This window comes from Serpula lacrymans, assembly GCF_000218685.1.
Source record: "Serpula lacrymans var. lacrymans S7.9 unplaced genomic scaffold SERLAscaffold_17, whole genome shotgun sequence".
NCBI classification, from domain to species: Eukaryota; Fungi; Basidiomycota; class Agaricomycetes; order Boletales; family Serpulaceae; genus Serpula; species Serpula lacrymans.
The window spans coordinates 20,817-40,563 of NW_006763306.1; the positions used below are offsets into that span (position 1 = coordinate 20,817).

At 47.6% G+C, this 19,747-nt stretch overlaps 11 protein-coding genes across 11 annotated transcripts; 7 read left to right on the forward strand and 4 right to left on the reverse strand.

Moving 5' to 3' along the window:
- Positions 1–167: 167 nt before the first annotated feature.
- On the forward strand, positions 168–2,212 carry SERLADRAFT_443197 (uncharacterized protein; the record flags this gene model as incomplete). Its single annotated transcript, XM_007323813.1, has 6 exons — positions 168–180; positions 239–567; positions 626–758; positions 796–1,076; positions 1,133–1,226; positions 1,281–2,212. The coding sequence occupies 6 exons, from the start codon at positions 168–170 to the stop codon at positions 2,210–2,212; spliced, it is 1,782 nt and encodes a 593-aa protein (XP_007323875.1).
- Positions 2,213–2,615: 403 nt separating this feature from the next.
- Positions 2,616–3,866, reverse strand: SERLADRAFT_443198 (uncharacterized protein; the record flags this gene model as incomplete). The annotated part of the gene is made up of 4 exons (XM_007323814.1): positions 2,616–3,185; positions 3,260–3,374; positions 3,431–3,718; positions 3,775–3,866. 4 exons carry the CDS (start codon positions 3,864–3,866, stop codon positions 2,616–2,618), a joined length of 1,065 nt encoding a protein of 354 aa, XP_007323876.1.
- Positions 3,867–5,115: 1,249 nt separating this feature from the next.
- On the forward strand, positions 5,116–6,669 carry SERLADRAFT_479494 (uncharacterized protein; the record flags this gene model as incomplete). Its single annotated transcript, XM_007323815.1, has 2 exons — positions 5,116–6,047; positions 6,101–6,669. One exon carries the CDS (start codon positions 5,173–5,175, stop codon positions 6,004–6,006), a length of 834 nt encoding a protein of 277 aa, XP_007323877.1.
- A 200-nt stretch (positions 6,670–6,869) lies between these two features.
- SERLADRAFT_418477 (uncharacterized protein) lies at positions 6,870–8,052 on the forward strand (the record flags this gene model as incomplete). Its single annotated transcript, XM_007323816.1, has 4 exons — positions 6,870–7,172; positions 7,233–7,360; positions 7,421–7,658; positions 7,717–8,052. 3 exons carry the CDS (start codon positions 6,873–6,875, stop codon positions 7,605–7,607), a joined length of 615 nt encoding a protein of 204 aa, XP_007323878.1.
- A 34-nt stretch (positions 8,053–8,086) lies between these two features.
- Positions 8,087–8,530, reverse strand: SERLADRAFT_443201 (uncharacterized protein; the record flags this gene model as incomplete). Its single annotated transcript, XM_007323817.1, has 3 exons — positions 8,087–8,187; positions 8,244–8,442; positions 8,507–8,530. 3 exons carry the CDS (start codon positions 8,528–8,530, stop codon positions 8,087–8,089), a joined length of 324 nt encoding a protein of 107 aa, XP_007323879.1.
- Positions 8,531–9,180: 650 nt separating this feature from the next.
- SERLADRAFT_479499 (uncharacterized protein) lies at positions 9,181–9,756 on the forward strand (the record flags this gene model as incomplete). The annotated part of the gene is made up of 3 exons (XM_007323818.1): positions 9,181–9,325; positions 9,386–9,676; positions 9,729–9,756. 2 exons carry the CDS (start codon positions 9,303–9,305, stop codon positions 9,537–9,539), a joined length of 177 nt encoding a protein of 58 aa, XP_007323880.1.
- A 1,402-nt stretch (positions 9,757–11,158) lies between these two features.
- SERLADRAFT_479500 (uncharacterized protein) lies at positions 11,159–12,103 on the forward strand (the record flags this gene model as incomplete). The annotated part of the gene is made up of 2 exons (XM_007323819.1): positions 11,159–11,838; positions 11,914–12,103. 2 exons carry the CDS (start codon positions 11,174–11,176, stop codon positions 12,017–12,019), a joined length of 771 nt encoding a protein of 256 aa, XP_007323881.1.
- SERLADRAFT_453678 (uncharacterized protein) lies at positions 12,096–14,468 on the reverse strand (the record flags this gene model as incomplete). The annotated part of the gene is made up of 12 exons (XM_007323820.1): positions 12,096–12,287; positions 12,338–12,713; positions 12,780–12,852; positions 12,914–13,031; positions 13,090–13,114; positions 13,167–13,257; positions 13,320–13,419; positions 13,473–13,583; positions 13,645–13,817; positions 13,879–13,985; positions 14,045–14,186; positions 14,211–14,468. The coding sequence occupies 12 exons, from the start codon at positions 14,341–14,343 to the stop codon at positions 12,219–12,221; spliced, it is 1,518 nt and encodes a 505-aa protein (XP_007323882.1).
- A 1,651-nt stretch (positions 14,469–16,119) lies between these two features.
- On the forward strand, positions 16,120–16,602 carry SERLADRAFT_479506 (uncharacterized protein; the record flags this gene model as incomplete). Its single annotated transcript, XM_007323821.1, has 2 exons — positions 16,120–16,206; positions 16,330–16,602. The coding sequence occupies 2 exons, from the start codon at positions 16,195–16,197 to the stop codon at positions 16,600–16,602; spliced, it is 285 nt and encodes a 94-aa protein (XP_007323883.1).
- An 817-nt stretch (positions 16,603–17,419) lies between these two features.
- SERLADRAFT_453680 (uncharacterized protein) lies at positions 17,420–18,808 on the reverse strand (the record flags this gene model as incomplete). The annotated part of the gene is made up of 2 exons (XM_007323822.1): positions 17,420–18,508; positions 18,567–18,808. The coding sequence occupies 2 exons, from the start codon at positions 18,644–18,646 to the stop codon at positions 17,845–17,847; spliced, it is 744 nt and encodes a 247-aa protein (XP_007323884.1).
- Positions 18,809–19,188: 380 nt separating this feature from the next.
- SERLADRAFT_443207 (uncharacterized protein) lies at positions 19,189–19,611 on the forward strand (the record flags this gene model as incomplete). The annotated part of the gene is made up of 3 exons (XM_007323823.1): positions 19,189–19,361; positions 19,403–19,496; positions 19,552–19,611. The coding sequence occupies 3 exons, from the start codon at positions 19,189–19,191 to the stop codon at positions 19,609–19,611; spliced, it is 327 nt and encodes a 108-aa protein (XP_007323885.1).
- Positions 19,612–19,747: the final 136 nt, after the last annotated feature.

The following is a 19,747-nucleotide window of genomic DNA, read 5'->3' on the forward strand; positions in this document are numbered from 1 at the left end:
GCTGGCTGCGTGCAGATTGACTCTAGTGAATCACGGGCTGGAAGGTGGCTCTCTAGACGCTACTTCAAGTTCCCACCGACTGCACTGGCTTGACTGCTAGCGACTTATCCGGGGCGTTTACTTCCTAGAAGCACGGTGCTGCCCGTGACTCATCTCAGAAAATCCTGATGGCTGGACAAGGTGAGTATCTATATCACTTACCACGTCCTGCTGGGAAAACAAGTCTTTTCTTTCCAAGACGAATGTTCTGTTTTCGTCCCAGACTTCTCGTATTCAAACACGACGGATGTGATAGTAGATCTGAGCGACCGTCTCCCAGTGCTCTGTACCAATTCAGCACCACTCACACGTTCCAATGTGACCGCTGATACTTCTCGTCAAATTGAGATCGCAACGAATTCGGCTGGTATCTTGGAAGGGTATCGTGATAAATTTAGCTGGCGATTTTTGGGTATAAAATATGCTGAGCCCACCACAGGAGAAGCAAGGTTCCAACCTCCGACAGCCTTGAGTGTATCATCTGATTCTGTGAGATCTGCCTTGGCATATGGACCATTATGTGCTCAGGTATACCCCACATCACAACCAGATCTTGTATAAGTTCTAACGTTTTCATAAATTCAAGCCTCCAGATCCGGACAACGGTCATCTTGTTTATTCAGGAGAGGACTGTCTTTCTTTGAATGTGTTTACTCCCGTTGTCAAATCCGCTTCAAGCAGCATTGACACTGCTCCTAAGCTGCCCGTTATGTTCTTCAGTAAGTTTCATGCACTGATCAAATGATAATGTTATAGAATCACTTATCCTGTTCTTCACTAAAGTTCACGGTGGTGGTCTTAACACAGGCGACAGCGGTCCATTTCCCTTCAATATGACCACGGACGGTTATGTTGGAAACTCAATTTCCAATATATATGATGGCACCAACCTCGTCTCATATGGTGGCGTCGTCCTCGTCACAGTCAATTACCGTCTCACCGCATTTGGTTGGTTTAACGCGTCAAATGCTGCATTGAAGGACAATCTCTTAGCTTTACAATGGGTGCAAGATAACATCGAGGCTTTCGGCGGAGATGTGCGTGTTTGTACTGATGAAGAATTGAGCCTACTTGACCAATGCCTCTGTAAAAGAAAACCAAGGTCCTGATCTATGGCGAATCGGCAGGCGGCACGATGACTAGATATCTGCTCGGGACTAATCCTGCCTACACCGACGGACTCTTCAGTGAGCTCTATAGTATTCCAGGTGTCACTCACCGTTGCTGAAGCCACTTATCAGGTGCTGCAGTCCTGGAATCCGACTTCAGTACAAGTAATCCATATCTTTCTCCAGAGCTTGGCTTAAATACATCTCTTACGCTCGCCAAATATCTGGGCTGTGCATCGAATTCGTCGACCACGTTTAACGACTCTGTAGCTTCCTGCGTTCAAGCATTGCCCGCTGCTAACATTGCTATGGCATCATACAACCTTGGGCTCACCTGGAATATCGTGGTCGATGGCGATTATGTGCTCACCGACATCGAAGATAGCATCAAAGACGGGATGTACGGGCGTGTTCCGACTATCTGGTCCAGCAACCAGTGTGAATATTGCTACTTCTTACCGACGACTGTATTGCCCAATTCCTCGACGTCCATTTTCCCAGAAACAATCTCACAGTACTTCAATACTTCTTCGGCTCAAAAAATTCTTGATGAGCAAACTCTCTACCCATACCAAACTGCACCTGCCGAGGACGGGATCACCGGTGCTGTCCTTACGCTAGGCCAGCTTCTTACTGATTGGGAAGTCCATTGCCCAATGGGCTATCTCTCCCAGCTCGAAACGAATACCACAAATGCAGGTAATTCATACAAAGTTTTATTTGGCACTGGGCTTGGCTCGCCCTTGACACCCAACCCTGCAACGTGCCCGGGCCAGGTTTGTCACGCAGATGAACTCTACTGGGTTTTCGCCACTGCAGAGACGGATAACCTCTACCAGCCGTTGACGCCAGCTCGGGTAGAGTTTACTCGCGAGATCGTTAATCGATGGACGTCGTTGGCTTGGACGGGGACACCTAATTACGCAGGAGCTACGGTGGAGTGGCCTCCTTATGTTGGGTCCAATGAAGTAGTGCTCAATTATACCGAAACGATCGAGCCATACCGAACTGCGCAGTGTGAATTCATTGCGAGTCAATTAGGCTTAGTGTACGGGGAGAGTTAAAGTTGTGCAGAAAATGGAAAAGAGAATGGACTTACAACAGTATAGGTACGACTACTGTCTCGTTAGATCCTTCTCTTCATGGACTCGGATTTCATGATGCTCTCGCCTTTTCATATTGTGTATTTCCATCCGGTCGCAAATTGCGTACATGTAGGTAGCTAAAAAAAATGTACTGCTCTGCTGTGAGCGTTGACCGTTTATGGGCTCTTATCTAGGTAGATCAGCCGTCTCATCCTGAACATACCGTCACCGCCTTATTTCGCATCGATTACAAGACAAAAGGACTACAGGGGTTAGCATACATTCGGGTCCAATGATTGAATGTCACTGAAGGCATCCGAGTACGTCGGGCCACCGTGCCATATGATCCCAAAGCCTTCAAGTTGGAAGGTTGAACGCGTTGCTAGGTGTTATTATGGGCGGCTGCAATCCATGAACGGGAAATTGAAAGAGAATAACGAACGGATAGCGTCATAGTGCGATGAATGAAATTGAAATGGACGCCCTTGTTTTCCAGAACATCCGGCGATTGATCATCTGCAGTGGACCTTGTACTCTGATTGGCCTTGCACTTGAAAGAGTCATTGATAAGCGCCCAGGACAAGCAGGTGATAGTGAGGATAATTAATTTAGAGCCTTGGGTTCTTTTGATCCAGTCCCGAACAACCTGCACAGTTAACTCTGTTTCTATCACACAAGTGTCCCATATGGTTAATATTCGAGGCGAAGAGAGGGCGATAATGTAGATTCGAGAATAGCGGATATTTTCATTGGAGGAGTTGCTCTTCCGCAGAAGTGTAGTAGGTTGATCAGCGCTCGATTGATGTGGCAAGACATAATCGTCGAGCCATGGGTTAATTTTTTTTTTCATTTTTTCACGAACCTTCAGTGGCAGAAATCTCACCGGCGAGAAGATAGCCTGGGACGGGCTCATCAACAACTTGCTAACCGAGTAATATGGAGCGACATCGTCCTAGAAAAAACGGAGGCAGAAGCTGAGGAGGAGAATATATAGATAGAGTACATAGAGTTGCTTGGTATGGTAACATTGGACGATGGCATGCCTGAGAACGCAAGAATCGACCGCGGGACCTGTGAGGATGGATATTTGACGGCCTGAGAGACCAGGTTTTCTGAAACGAGACACGGAAGCAATCCATCACTGGCAGTAGATTTGTTGAGCGGGTGCCTAGGAGGCGTCAATGCCAAGGCTGTCACCGCCAGACAGGAATTTCAATCTGTAGACGTGACGGCGCTATGGAAGGGTTAACAGCGAAACAGCGGATTCTGTGATGGTTTTGGAGATAATTGAATCGCTTGCCACAAAAATACACCACAGCCGTAGTATCTTCTCCACCTTCTTGTGGGATGGCTAATAATTTACGCATGTGGGGCCAAATGCCATGGCGGATTGAGGAGGTTAGTCGAGTGGTCATTCCATGGATGACCGCTACGGGTATGGCATCGGCTTGTGTTCGCTGTTGGCCGCGACGATGAGGACTGGATCTGTGCATAAAAGATTGATGAGTGATGAAAAGTATATGAAAAAGAGCCTTCGCGACGGATTGGAGTGATGGGGAATGATATGCGGACGATATGGGAATGTGGTCTGGGCTGAGCGCATGTTGCCGAGATTGGTTGCAATGGATGGCATGAGGAAGTAATATCAGTTACACGCTTTGTTGTAATCAGGTTGCTATCAATATGCCATGCCCGCAAAAACCTTGTGGGTCTGCTCTTTTCTCATTTCCCTTCCAATCCTTCTACTTCCCCCGTAGTACTCCTTCGCTGGCGAGAGACGACGGTCAGACCACGTCCTCTCTGCCCTTGTCGTCCTAGGACATACACACTCTTTTCGTACATACACTCTTTCGCTGGTCTGACTAGCATTCGGTATATACAAAATGCGTTCTTCAGGCTTTACAAAACACCATATCAAACGCGACATGCTCGCACTTGAGGAACGCGATCCATCTCTCATCGACCTCCCCATCAACCTCCCATCCATCCCGGTCCTCAATTCTATCCTCACTCCTCTCATTGGTGGCAACGATCAAGCTGCTCAGCCAGCACCCACGACTACGAACCAGTCGACGCCAACCACGCCTGCGCCTGCGCCCGCGCCTACCTCAACCCAGCCAAGCGGCGGCGGAGGGAGCAGCGGGAACGGTGGTGGTGCAAAATCTTCTGCAGCGCCGCCTCCACCTGTGACCCAGCCAACGACTGGCGGGGGATCGCCGAAACAGACGAGTGCAGCGACACCACAGCCATCTGCAAGCAAAGCCTCTACCAATCCCAGCCCCAGTGCCAGTGCAAACTCTCCCCCATCTCCATCTGCTTCATCTGGTTCTGGTGGAGCATCAGGATCAGGCAGCAGCAGCGGTGCCAATGGTGGCCAAAGTAACCCCAACGACACCAATTACGGCGCTGGTGCAGGAAATACACCAGAAAACAGTGGTGATGGTATTGGCGTTGTCATTGGCAATGGAAATAGCTCTGGCGCTGGCTCTGCATCTTCGAACTCGGGAGCTTCTGCAAGCTCTGAGCAAGCCACCACTACGTACACGCCTGGCTATCCCGTCGCATCTGGTACCAATAGTTATGGTGACACGATCTACCCAGGTTCCTCGAGCACCATCACAGGTGACCCTTCATCTCCCACCGGTTTCACAGGTTCTGCAGCTGTCGAGCACAAAGGCATCTCTACTGGTGGAATAGCTGCCATAGTCGTCGTGTGTTTCTTCTTCCTCCTATTCATTATCCTGTTCTTCGTCCGTAAACGTTATATCGCTCGCCGCAGTGAGAGACGCAACAGATGGTGGTTCAGCGGGCGTGACTCCAGTAACTTCTCTCTTCCAGGAGCTCCGGGCAGCGATGGTAGACAAAGCGCGCCTGGTTCTGCTGATCCCGGGATCGCCAGCGCACGAAGCAGCTTCGCTACTAACTTCGACCAAGGCGTAATGTTCCCACTAGACTCGCCTACCACAGCCGTTCCCTTTAACTCAGCCCTTGTCACGCCAAACCTTCCCCCGATGGCTGAAGTGCGGGAACGCAACTCCCATCTTATCCCTTCTGCTAGTGCCGCTGCTCGCAGGTCCTCGATGAACAGCATGATGAGTAACGGAAGCGATGACAATTCCCAGTATCTCCTCGCTCCTGATGTCAATCGCATCGGGCAGGAAGTCTCTACTCCGATGTCCGTTCGCCCCTTCTCGCCGTCAGAATCATTCGCCTTCCCTAAGCCTCCCTCACAGAGTGGAGATGCAGGTCCTTTGTCCAGTGACTCGGCTTCCTTCAGTCCCCGCATGCTGTCTCCCAAGACGTCCGAGTCTACTCTTGTGCACCCGATGAACTCCCAGCCTTATGCGATGCCCGCGGCCGTTTCCATACCTACTCTGACACGTCAGACTCCTTCCCCGACCGAACCCACCCCTGCCAGCAACCCGTTCGCTGACCCACACTCGCAACCAGACCCTGTTGCCGCAGCTGCCGAGTTCGCAGCCATAGAGACTATCTGCCGACCCTTCGCCCCCACTCTGGAGGATGAGCTGCGTGTCTCCCCTGGCGACTCTGTTCGTATCCTGAAGGTGTTCGATGATGGTTGGACGTTCGTCGAGCGGGTTGGGTCGAATGAAGATGGTGCGAAGGGCTTGATTCCAGTTGACTGCTTGCGTGAAGCAGGCCAAGCGCTTCCAGCTTTCCTAGCTCAAAAGCGTGTGAGCAGTTACGCAGGTGACAAATATAATTACGAGGAGATGCTCAGTAACATGCTGGAGCACGGTACTGCAACGTGATTGTGAAAACGTAGTGGCCCAGCGGTGTTCTTGCAAACGTGGTAAGTTCTTAGGGAATACGACCTATTTCCTCGTTCTGACTGTGGCTTTGCAGTTTGTTGTCTCTGTGTTATTTTATTACTAACCGTTCGAATAGCCTTAATTTCGTCAAAACAATAATCGTTGGAGTCTGACTTTCATCACCCCTACACACACCATCGACTATTCACACACTACCCCCCACACGAGTTCGCACTTCTAGAAGGACAGGAATAAAGGATCGTTCGTACATATCACACCGCTCGCTTTTGTCAGGCGACCTTACTCTCGATCTCACTGGATTCACTTCTTCTCATAATAGCTGCTAAACTTTATTCCTTTTTATCACATTTCTGGATGTGTATACCAAATTTCTCCGATTTTTCTTCGTTGCCCATGTATTTTTTCGCCTACCCAGAGACTAGAAACCTTTTCAGTTCTTTCAGGCTTTGTTTCCCTGTTACTCTTCTTAACTCTTTGATTCTTGACTTGCGTATATACTTCTTAAATTCGTTAGTCACTGTAGGCGAGTCTCGCTGGCGATCTTTTCGCCGCAAGACTCTGGTCTATTTTCTATGCCCCCCCGCGATATGTCATACTACGTTGTTGTTTGTGGAAAAAAATTGTAGGGATCTACCACCCTGATAGCGATCGCCGTGAATTCCTTTTTGATACTTTGTATTCTTACTTTTTTGTGTAGATGAAGCAGATCTCATCCATTCCAGAATTTCAGTTCATTTCTTGTGCGTCAAAAGACGGCCGCAAACTGCCGTAACAAATTAAAGCTCAGCGGCATATGAAATGTGGCTGACTAAATCCGTCCCGGTTCTCTTGCAGGCACCTTCATCATGAGCACTTCCATGTCTTTCCGAGCATTTCGTCTTTCTTCTTCCCTTTGGCGCGCCAATGCCCGTTGTATGCGCAGAGAATCGCTTGCATACCTGAACGCAAGCTCTTCTATCCACCAAAGAAAGCGGACTTTCTCTTCCACTTGGTCAAGAAGTGCCGCCCTTGCGTCCCACCCCCCAAAACAACCCACGATACTTGTGATCTCACCTACACAAGAACAATTAGAGGAGCAAGAGGTTGAGATAGATCTGATATCGCCGCAGGATGTGCATGTTGAAGTTACAGAGCGGGCTGCAGAGGTGTGTGTGTATTTATCTCGCATCGGTGCGGACGTCTAACTTTTATGCCGTCTCCTTTAGCAACTGCGTCAAATATCAACGCGAGAACGTAACTCAGATGCTGCTCTTCGGATAGCTGTCCAGTCTGGTGGCTGCCATGGATATCAGTATACAATGGAGCTCGCGAAGGCACGAGAGCCTGATGATTAGTAAGCTCCACCTGACCTTCACCTCGTGCGCTGACTGACGCATATATTCCATTCTATTAGCCATTTTAGCCATCCTCAGATAAAGCCATCAAATATATACGTGGATGCCGTCTCGATGACACTTCTGAATGGTTCCACGATAGATTTCGCGACCGAACTTATTGGGAGTAGCTTTCGTGTGTTGGATAATCCACAGGCGCAGGGTAGTGGTTGTGGTTGTGGAGTGAGTTGGGAACTAAAAGTGTAGAAAGAAAGGGGAAACCATGGCATTGGCGGCCAATTTGTAAGATTTATTTTGGTAGGTCCATAACACCACTAATGGACGTCGTGGAGTGCTAAGATGAAGACGCTTGTAGCTCTACATGTTTCACGTGTAATTTATACAGCTCATCACCACTCAACCACTCAACTGCCTCGATTTTTTTAGAGTCGATACACTCAGATGGTGGCCAAAATATACCAGCTTCGGTTCACGACTCGCACAAGTATCATACACGCCTGACTGCCTACAAATGTGGTATATATCCTGACTTGAGTCCATGGCAGCTGACCGCCACAAATCAGCTCCAGATAGCCATCTGGTCACAAGCTGTAGTACCTCTTTCGGCTTGTCACGGTCATGTGGGGTCTACCAGCGCTTTTAGCGACTATTGATATGTAGCCCATTCGCACTTCGATTCTTCCCTGCCGACTTCCCGTCTACCTCCCTTGGAAGTTCAGCAGGCTTCAGGCATAGAAGAAAAATAATGGAGACCTGAACACGGGAGCACACAGGGTTTCATCGAAGTCGCCTTCACAGTCTTTGCTCATGTCATATGGGCTCTTGCCTAGAAAAAGAAAGCAAGGTAACATCTGCTACTGTTGTAAAGAATGGCGCATATACAGTACCGGTCTCCGGTGAACTCAACACGGGGCACTGGGGGGTATCGTGCTAGGTGCATGTGTGCAGGTATAGGTGGTTCGGGTTCAATGACCACATGTGTAGTTATCGAGTCCGCTGTCTCGATGGGTTGGCAAATAGTCGCATCGACTTTGGAAGGCACGCTAGAAGCATGACTCGGATTACCGCTAGCTTCTGTAAACTGAGAAACGGGTAGGGTGAGTGGCATGTGATACAGATAATCAATAATGGGTGAAAAGACATACCTGTAGCCGTAATGCCTCAGCCATATCAGTATTTCAACAGAAAAGCAGGTAGCAGAGATTGTACCAGAAATATGTGACCAGGCTCGAGTACAGATAGCGCAATATCAAGTCGTCACTGAAGATCCCTGATAGGACATTGGGTGACACCTGTCTGCAATTTTTTCTGACAGAGAAGACGGGACCGTGACTCGCATGCATGCAAGATTATAGGATGAGATTCGCCACGCTCATGCTTGCGCCAAGGGGCTAAGGAGCTCCAGTGAGCATAATAATATTTGCTGTGAATCTTTATAGCTTACCAAAACCTTCTTATAGGTCGTCTTCACATTGACAAAAAGACATTGGGGAGAATTTGCTGTCCCAATGTCTTCGCAGAATACCTATCTACGGCAAATTTCACGCGACCATGCAGCTAATCACTGCTTGCCACCATCACCGAAGACACTAACTGGCTTATTAATTTTGCAGGCACCTTCTAGCGATCGCTCACGTCTTAATCCACTTTTTTAGATTCTATCCCTGCCACCGTCCGTGAAAGACGCTAGAAGGCATCAGCTTCCGGAGTCCATTGTACTCGCAGATTACTGCATTGCATGCGTATCCAGAATCCATCCTGTGCCGCATTGTGCATCATGCCTCGATACATTTTCCATCAGCTCCTAACTGTCCACACGCAGTCAAATTCAAACTTCTTATACCGTACATGTCAACAGAATACTAAATTGATATATTGTCTATTTATACAGCTCATTTATATTTTATATGGATGCGGGTGCTATGAAAATGTGTGTTCCGCATGTCCCTGAAAGAGGACCTTAGGTGAGTCTTTGATGATAACCTCAATCAGCTAATCATATTTTCTCAACGACTACTCCCAAGTTCCAGCAAACTAGAAAGGCCAAACTTCCCGATATGGGCAGTCCACCTGGATCCGCCTCAGCCTACGACCCCTTCTTTGACACCAGAAAAGCGTTATACCGAGCAAAGGCACCGTCAGTACTTGGTTCTGCAAGCTGAGACCAAAAAGAATTAATGGTGTGTGGCATGCTAGTGAATAATTGCCGAATAAAGATACCTGCAGCTGTTGGAATTCAAGAGGTAATGCTTCAGCCATGTTGACTTTTTAGCAGAGAAGTCGTAACAATGATTGTAATTAGTAGATGTGATTGGGTGAGTTCAACTTGAACTTGAAGTGGCGTCACGATGGTTTGACTGGAACCAGAGCCTGAACTTGAAGTAATTTCGCCAGAATTACATAATAATCTGAATGTAGGTCCATGTTTATCTGAGTTGATAGGACTCGGACCAACTCTTAACCCAGATCCATCAACATGTGTCGTCCGCCATGCTTACAGCTTCCCGCAAATGTTCGTATCAATAACCAATCAGCATACTTGTAGGTCCGTATGTATCATCTCAATCTCCGTGACTGTACTTCCTGAAAATGTTAGCAGGCCCATTTTCTGTGCTTGCATATTCCTGCAAATGCTCGTGTCTTCATCGAATCATCGGGACTTATAGGTTGATGTGCGGCCGAAGACTCAAAAGACCTGCCTCGAATACTCTGCCTGCCACCGTCTGTGAAAAATGCTAGAACTCGAGGGACATTAACTTCTAGAATTCCGAGTCGCTGTGATTCGTATGCCATCATACTCCATGACATGCCTTACATACTCCGTCAACCCCCTTTCTTCTCTTCGCTGTCCACACGAGGTCAATCATCCTGATTGTGTTTTCATTTGTGCAGTCAGCAGAATGTCCATCAGCCCCTATAATATTGTTTGTGCGACCTCTCAAGGGTTTATAAATGAATGGATCTTATGAGAAATGGCGTTCCATCTCCCCAATTGTAGACTTTAGGTGAGCTCCTGTTGATAATCTATAGTCAACGGGTCATATCTTCTGAATACCTTTTGCGAAGTTTTGCCATGCTGCCAGCTCACGAATTAAAGCGTCCCCGTATTTATAGTCCGTCCAAGTCTGCCTCGTCTGAAGCACCCATAATCTCAACTCCAACAAATGCCCCGTCTGTACGTAGAGTGGGACATCAGGCTCAATCACGACCGCTTTTCCAGATTTCATCCGATTCTCCTGTGAAATTGGGACGCCCAGTGCACCGTCCACTAGCCAGCTTAGTTGACAACAGTGATCTAGAGCTTGCTGCTGCCACTGCTATCGCATACACAGATAATCGTGAATGTCCTTGGTATGCCGCTTGGGCTCTTGCGTTGCCAAGATTCCTACGCTTTACTGAACGTACCAATCGGTCCACAACGATCACCACTCTCACATTTCCGCAGTTATCTCTACTTAGCTGCGTCGACATCCATGAAGATGATTCAGATGATTCGGAAAATGACTTGGACTCCATCAGTACATCCCCCCATATACCGACTCTGATCCCCCACGTATCACAGCGCCTTGCGGACAATCAAGGTTCTTCAAATTCGACTACAGTGTCGGCTGATCAAATCGCCTTTTCCAGAAATCATCACAGTGCTTCCACTTGCTCTAGTTCTCTCTGATGCTCCACCGTCCCCCGAAACCGATGAATTGAATATCCCGGCTCGTCGTGTTTCATCTCCTGACAAGGCTGCTGTTAGGGTTGCTTCAAAGGACGATCCCTTTATAATTCAGAACGTTTCACCACCTTCCTTGGTACCAGAGATGCGTTATACTCTGCAGGGGGATGTCGGTTATATGGTCAGGCAGCACAGACGATTTAAATCGACCCTAATTCCAGATTTTCTCCACATGGCCTGCGAGCTAGCAGATGGGGCCGATGGAATACTCCAGGTTGTGCGGACGCGGCACATCTTGATCAATGAGATAAAGCCGATGAAAAGTCTCATGGCAGTGAGTCTTGTCTGGCAGAAGCTCCACAGTACTTTAACAGGACAAATGGGCGACCAAGCCGAACACGCATTTGCAGAAGATAAAAATTTGAATGTAATTGGATGTATCGCAGCTGTAGGACCATACTGGTACTACGGGGAGATAAATCGACTAAACATGTCGCCTTCTGAAGATCCACGCAATCCTACTTACTCTCCTAGTCAAGGCAACGATGAGGTCGCCCGTGGCGATAGCAACAACAGGAAAGAAGACCATCGCATGGCTGTCGATGTGGACAGTAGTGAGCACGTCAGAGAGAATAGTAACTCGGATACGCCGGTGCAGAGAGGGTTGAAGCAACAACTACTGGATATTTTTTCAGCAGGTGCCCTTCACATTTTGGACGGCGATAGCCCTGGTGTTTTCGAAATGGTCCTCCAGCGTATTTTAGAACTTAACAAAGATTTTTTCGACCAGACAGAAGACCCCGTTGAAGTGTAAGTACCGTTTATACCCAGTTTGGATAGTCTGGTGGTACCTGTAACAGTTTGGATGTTGACGAGCTGAATTAGACCACCAATGCAAGAATGCCTGGAGATCCTGTGTGGAACCATGGACAAATGTCAACCTCATCGCGTTTCGTACCAGCTATTCAGTCATAATTTCCATGAAATTTAAGTGCACGCACTCATCGCGCTCTAGCAATCACATTGATTGACGATAAACAGTATTGAAGCTCTCGTAGCCACCAAAAGAATGCGACGGAATGTCTCCGAGCCCACGAAACGATGGAGTGTGATTGTGTAGGCACGCGTAAGTACGGTAAATACATGAGACACTGTTTACCCAGTGCACTTCATGTCGACTCGCTGTTCGATCACAAATCACCTCCAGCTAACCATCTGTTCACGAGCTGAAGAGCTTCCTGTGGTTTATCATAGGGAACCTACCAGCGCCTTTAGTGAACGTTACCCGACAGGATACGTCAAAACTTACCATATGTCCTGCACCGTGGATGGTGGCAAACGTCAGCCCACTCGCACTTCTCGTTTTTCCTGCCGACTTCCCATCGACTTCCCAATCGCGCAACTCCTGAGCCACGAAGTCTTCTTTTCCACTCCACTCCAAGTTCAAAGTCCACCGTTCGTTTCCGACCCAGTTGCAGATCCAGTCGTAGTCACCAACGTAAATCAATGCACGCACGTCGCGCTCCAGCAGTTGTGCGACATGTGTGTATGTCTCGTGGTAGATGTCTAGAGCGGCTGTGAATGCTGATCCAACTGGACCGGAGCAAGACGAGAAGTTCCCGACAGAGGGGTCGACACCAAGTGTCTCACGCACGTCTACCTGGTCGAGATACTGGGAAATGAACCTGACGAGAGAGGTTATTGAAGATGTGAGAGATGTAAAAAATAATCAAAAAGGAATGTGTACGTACTTGGTCACAGGATAGCACAAGGTGTCACCAATGTCACCTTCGCAGTCTTTGCTAATGTCATATGGATTCTTTCCTAGAAAATGAGGAAAGCGCGGGTGAGATGCTACTGCTAATGAGATAGACATTGAGCACACCCGTATCAAAGAAAGGTTCTTGTAGTTCCTGATCGCAGAAATCCCTTGCTGCCTGGCAGTTCATGGCGTCAAACGTGTCTACGCAAGATTCTTTCGTCCATTTCTGACACCTAGGGATCTAGATATGAAGCCACTGATGAATATTGCGCAATGAAGCAGACTACTGCAACACTTACCGCCTGCTTCATGCGAACACACGAGCTGTACAGAGGGCATTTAGTAAGAATGCAAGGAACTGCTGGATGTAGGTCACCTAATACTTTGGAAAGGGAACACGGACGCTGGAGAGCACTGCATATCGACATATGACGGCCACATTGTAAAGTAATCAGTCATGCCGTTTCCTAGAAATAGGATACATAGATACTCAGCCGATATGTAGAGTACGAATATGAAGACAACGCACCAATCATTACAGAGGTGAGATTGATGGGTGTCAGGCCTGCCTCTACTAGCTCGACATTCTGATCATACACGTGTGAAGCAAACTCAGGGATATATCGACCCTATGAAAGTGAAAATCAGTCACTGTACTGGTACCCATTTTTATTCTACTCACTCCATAAGATTCACCCGCCATATGGAATGCACGACCCTTGAACTGAGTGAAGTGCTCAAAGAAGATGGATACGAAAGCAGCGATATCCTTTGCTGCTTCATCAGTCGTGCTCTATAAGACATGCCAAACGTGAGCTATGCACAACTGCAGACACGTCGCGTGGTTGGCTGACCACAAATTCCCCATAGTCGGCATACGAGAAACCTACGCCAATGGGCTGGTCAACGAAGAATATGTTTGCATTCGAGTTCCAAGACTCTGGATGGAAAGTAGTCCCGTTAGCCGTGAGGGCTCTACAAGGACCAAGTTCCATGAAAAGTCCTAAACTAGAAGAACATCCAGGACCTATATAGTATATCAAACAGGCGTCAGAATGGAATGCTTTGAGGATATCACGCAGACTGACCTCCATTAGTCCAAAAGATAACATCGTCCTTCGCAGGATCGTTTCTACTCTCAAAGAAGTAGAAAAAGAGATGTCTAGCCTCGATGTCTATGTAACCAGTATATGAACTAATGTGGACAGAAGTCAGAAGGGAGCTTGTCGGATCTTCAGAAACGAAACCGCATACTTGACGGTATCATCGCAGAAGGCAGACTTCTTGATGCGTACGCTGTGCTTGGGGAAGAAAGGATGTTGCAGCGTTGTGAACTGCGTCTCAGATAGCACACCCAAATGTTCCATTGGTGTGAACAAACCATCGTCATACGGCGCTGTATATGACTGTACGTAGGAACTCGTGCCCGTTCGAACATTCTGTTTCTCGCGTCCATAACGCGGTACATTTGGTGAGAGCACCGACTGAGACTGGCTGGCCGCGTTAGACGCGACGACAAAGGCCAGCAGACCGAGGAGCGATAGCGACAACATGGTGGTTCAGAGTGAAAGGGTGCCCTTGACACTTACGTACTTTGTTTGAATTCGCGTACACGTTATTCGGTCTCGAGGTATACGGAATGCTAAGGCGTGGAAGGATTGTAGGATAAATTTATGCTGGCTTTCGTGTTCTCTGTTATCATGGACCTGTAGCATATGGCTCGGAGGCATACGGCCCGCTCATCGACGCGTCGGGACCAGAGTCGCATTCAGAGATATATTTCTCAAAGTACACATACATGTCTAGCGACAACGGGGAAGACAATGACTTGCATATGTAGTGATCCTTGGACATTTAATTCCGTCCTGTAAGTTACTGGAGTCACCTGCAGTGGGATGGACTAGTACTAGTAGAAAGTCAATAAGATACAAGGAACCGTAAACCTATAGCTATGTGATCACATGCCCGAAGTGTCTCGAAGTACAACATACATAATCCTTGCTTATCGCTTGCACGACGCTTGCATTAGTGCTACTGTAGTAGTGGGATGATATCGTGATATAACCAGGAAGAGTGGAAGAATTATATCGACTCTGTCCAAACGGTTTACGATCTACCAGATGGAACCGAATCAATGCTTTCTCGACAGAAAGTAATTGGGATTTATGCCAGTCTTGTCCTGCCTAAGGTGTAAAATACATTATCAGGGCAAATTGGACGGACAAGCCCCAACGCGCATTTGAAGACGTTTAAACCGAGAAGAGGTGTTGCCCGTGGAGATTTACATAAATCTACTCTTCTCCAAGCGAATACCCGCACGAAGACAGGGCCTTCGCTCGTACGCTTGAAGTGCTCATCGAAGTGGTCAAGGGCAACCTCGAAAGAATTAGATGCTTGCAGAAGTCGATCGTGAAATTGAAATGGGGCGCGGCCGAGCTGCTTCTATCGGTCGGTTCTTGCACAGGTATACAATGCACATGGTTAATATGTCATTTAATTGACATGATGATTGGCTACTATTGGAAAGGTAATCAGCAAGCCTGAGAGGAATAGGATAAAGGAAGCTTCTCACCTGAGCGACATATTCCTGAACTAAGAACGTACAATAGTACTATGACTGATGACATGAAAGCAATGAGGCTAATCACAAGCACATCACTGCAGCACTCGTACACGCCTAGGGCACGCGATTTGGCCAGCTTATAGAACGCTCAGTTGCGAGAAATCTCACCCTCGCCCTTTCCAATGTATAGCAACATAACGCTCCCAAGATCGTGGAAACCCTGAGCCACCCACCTTGGTGCTTTGAAGGTGAAACAAAGAAACGGGGAACAAAGCGCCTTGGTCCACCAAGCCAAAGCGTATACAGATAAAGGGGCGAGCCATAAACGCGAAGTGGGCTGAATCACCCCATATCCATACCCACGCACACCGTCCTCTACACTAATCTAGTCGTCCCAAGTCTTTTGAAAACACCAATGAAGGCCAAGGCCAAAATATCGAGACAGACACTGCTAGCTGGGCTAGCGTTACTGGGGAGCGTGCTGGCTGTTCCTCAACCATTTTTGGGCTATCATATGGAAAACCTTCTGAACACTAGGACTGCCACGATGTGCTGCCAGACAGCATTGCATGGCAGCGAATATGCCTATGCTACCCATGCACACGGGCGGAAGACAGACAACGCGCCCAAACGATGGATAGCGCAAACAGATCCAAAACCCACTACAGTGGCTGCCGGGAGCTGCAAACCACGTAGTCAGCCCAACGTATACTTGGATGGAGAACACAGCTCGGCACAGTACGTCCTTCCTCTTTGTGTTTGAAAGTAAAGATAGCCGCCTCACACGATATTAACAGGAGAAGTAAATCAGCGACTGCAGAAAGCGCGCATTGGATAGATTATGGTCATGACGGTACGGATGGCCTCGGCTCCACGGAGGTAAGCACCATGCGCTTGTATGGCGTCGAACACATTTAGTTGATTTCAATCGTGCAAGAAGGCTGGACGAATGAACGGCACGAGAAGTGTATGCGAGAAAAAAAATGTGCCGCTCAATCCATTGCATGAAAGTCGAGAATGGAGAATCGCTGGTTTCAAGAGCGACATTAAACTGTACGTTGGGAGGGGCTTTCAAGGGGTTATTGCCACTGGTGAATCACTAGGAAATTCAGAAGCCACATTCTTGACGTGTGCTCGTTCCACATCACGAGATATGATTGCTATCATGAATTCGAATAATCCCTATAAAATGCCTTGGGTAGTGATCCACTTCGCATTGAAAATCTTGGGATGCCTGCGCTACTCCTAAGGGTTTATCGAGAGCTCTGGACAGCCTTGAATCTGCCTGAATATTTGTCACGATAGCACGATATCATACGAAATAGCACCACCTGTATTTCTAGACACAAACGATTGCTTCGATGTATCCAAAAGCGTTGAACTCCCCATGATTGGATACATGGAATTTTACTGCGATGGCGGGTAGTGGCATTCACTGGCGTCACGGTCAGAGAGCCTCATTGTCGTATTCTGAGATTGCAAATTAAGTACAAACATACCAGCCACCTCGTTAGTACATCGTTCTTACAAGGTAACAACTTTACAACAGTCATTTATTATCATACTATAGTATGTGAATTGCATTCTTGGCTATTCTCATGAAACGAGAGTCTTCAGATTGCAACTGCCCAGACTTGCTGGCAGTCGTTCCACCGAGAGCTCGTCAGTATTAGCAAGGGCGAGGTCGAAGATCCTTCAATGCATTGGGAAATTTTAGGTTCGCACTACTTACTATTCATCCACGACCACCGAGCACAGCACATTGGGCTGTAAATAAAAAAAGAAGATCAGACTAGACCTTGCTACAACGGAACTGTGAGCAGCTTATACCCCCTGTATCACGACATTGGTCACGTCTAATTTCTCATTCCACCATTTGTTACAGGGTTGGTTGGACGTAAGCATCAGGCCACTTCTACTCTCCTCAAAGTTATCCTCGCAATGGCAAAAGTTTCCGCACCTCCAAGAAGCATGAGCAGATATCAATTCTGTCGTAGGTAAGGACAGGTTGCTTACTGTTGACGACCGAGACTATGCCCTATGTCGAAGCCGTGGTTCGAGAGTGGTTCAGGTGACATCATGTTCTGCCACAATCCTCCTGGACCGTTGCACCCTATAGTTGAAACCCTCGGAATGAACATTGCCGTACCTTGGAATATTTGGAAAGATCTATTGTATGTGTTGCATTAGTATCATTGCTTATCTCTTTGATAATATCTCCTCTATCTCCTACTCTTGAAGATAATAATATATACTCTTGCTTTCTCAACCAGGATATCATCGTCGATTCGGAGAAGACAACAAGTTATCTACTAGAAAAACGCTCGCTCAATTACTCCGCTAGACCTGACCTTGTCACTCCGGAACCGTCAGCGCTTCAGCTTCTGCACATCACTCAGTAATCCAATTATCTCCCACGGGTTTGGTTGGTTGAAGTCAACAAGCTGATTTGATTGCGTTGTTGATAGGCAAGATAATAAATAAACCATGCCTAGAGCACGTTGCACACTTTCCCAACTTCCGTCAACAGTTTCGCCCATCTTCCTTCATGCCAAGAAGTTAACTTCTTCCGTTCATCTTCGTCAAGAATGGTGTAGTACCATTCAAGGCGTGCACCAATGATGATGTCGGCATGTGAAAATGTGTCCCCCATAATCCATGGTCCTGGGGTTCTTGCATACCATCCTTCAACAACGTCGAGTGATTGCTTCAAGTGATCCCAGTGTTCTTCACGCTTAGGCCCGACAGGCGACCATTCCTCCATCTTCAATCCGAGATCATACTCCCTTCTGCTCACGAAATATTCTTTAGTCGGCGAGAGCAAATGGGGTACGACCTTCAACAACATCATATTGACCAGAGGGAAACCGTTCGCAGTAAATGTTTTGTCGAGCACATAAATCAATGCTTTGCTGCTAGAAGGGAACAGCGTGGGCAGAGATGGATACGTCTTGTCGAGGTATTCAGCGATGATAAAAGAGTCGGACACTATTGCGCCGGTCGATGGATCCTGAATGACCGGAAGTGTGTAGAGATCGTTTCCATCTTTCGTTTTGGTGGTAGGCTGGGCGCCGATGCTTTTCATACGCGTTTGGATATCCGAATATTCGATCCAGACCGTCTCAAACGGTACGCCTTTGTAGCTCAAAGCCCATCTATGAACACAACGAGAACATTAGGTCAGCGTCGAGAATCAAAAGCATGTTTGCCCACCTAGCCTTGTGCATGTTAGGGGACCATGCTTTGCCAGGCAGAGAACTGGGAACATCGTAAAGAATAATGGGTTGCGCCATATCTGATCAGCTATGATACGATGGGCGCAATAACAGACGGTTGTCTCGTATAAATACGGACAGTTTACCGCGTTCGAGTCACATCCCACCACGTGCGACAAAGTGATTTATCACCAGCACCTGATAGACTGCCTTCGGAAACATGCATCGCCGTCTCAAGGTGGGGGAATAGCGATTTCCCTACTAGTGGTTTTGATAAACAAATAGACAAAACTCGGCTGTGCTTCGACGTTATCCGTCTATCTTGTGGGGAAACGTTTCCAGCTCCCCTTCCGACTGGGTTGTCCGACTCTCCACAGGCTTACAAAGTCAGAGTCACCTGACTCAGCACGTGACAGCCCCTTAGGAAGTCAGAATACAATGCACAATGCTGAAGCATCTTATCCATGCCGCGACGATCATATCCGCGCACGATAATGTCTCTCGTGGTGTGGTTGCTTGTTATCTTTCCGTATCATTTATTGACGACAGCGAATGCTCATTTCGGTTTCGTCTAGTCTTCTTCACGCTGCGGTCCAAGAGGAGAAACCTGCTCGTATTTCATGCCCAACCTTTCCTCTATCAACCTCGAAATAATCGTGGTTCATCTTGCCGTTCATCTTGGCTATCAGCAGAATGTTACTCGGAGCTACAGCATTGACCTTCGCAGGCTGGAAGATAATAACGTAGCGCTGTTTGAAGGGAAGACGGCGGGCGCAGGGCAGATCATCTCCAGGTACTCTGCGATAGCAAAAGAATCAGATATTGTGGTTCCAGTGGAAGGGTCTTGAATGGCGGGGGCAGTATGAACAGTGCTACCGTCCTGTTCATTCCTCGTTGGCTTAGCTCCGACACACGGTATATGTTTATTGTGAGTCTTGTTATTCACCTCGTTTCCTGAAGATTTGCTGAAAAAGATTGTCCAGGCAGCTTACTGGCAAATATCGTCCAGAACAATTGACGGCGCCATTTTCGCTCAGAAGTAGAAGGAAAGAGAAACTCAATGGACAGCAACTGTAAGTATATCTCTGTCACTCCCGTTATATATCTTTATGTTCAGATGATACGGCTTCAATATCAGGTTTAAAGACGAACTTTACATGGACTGCCCTTGCTCACGTG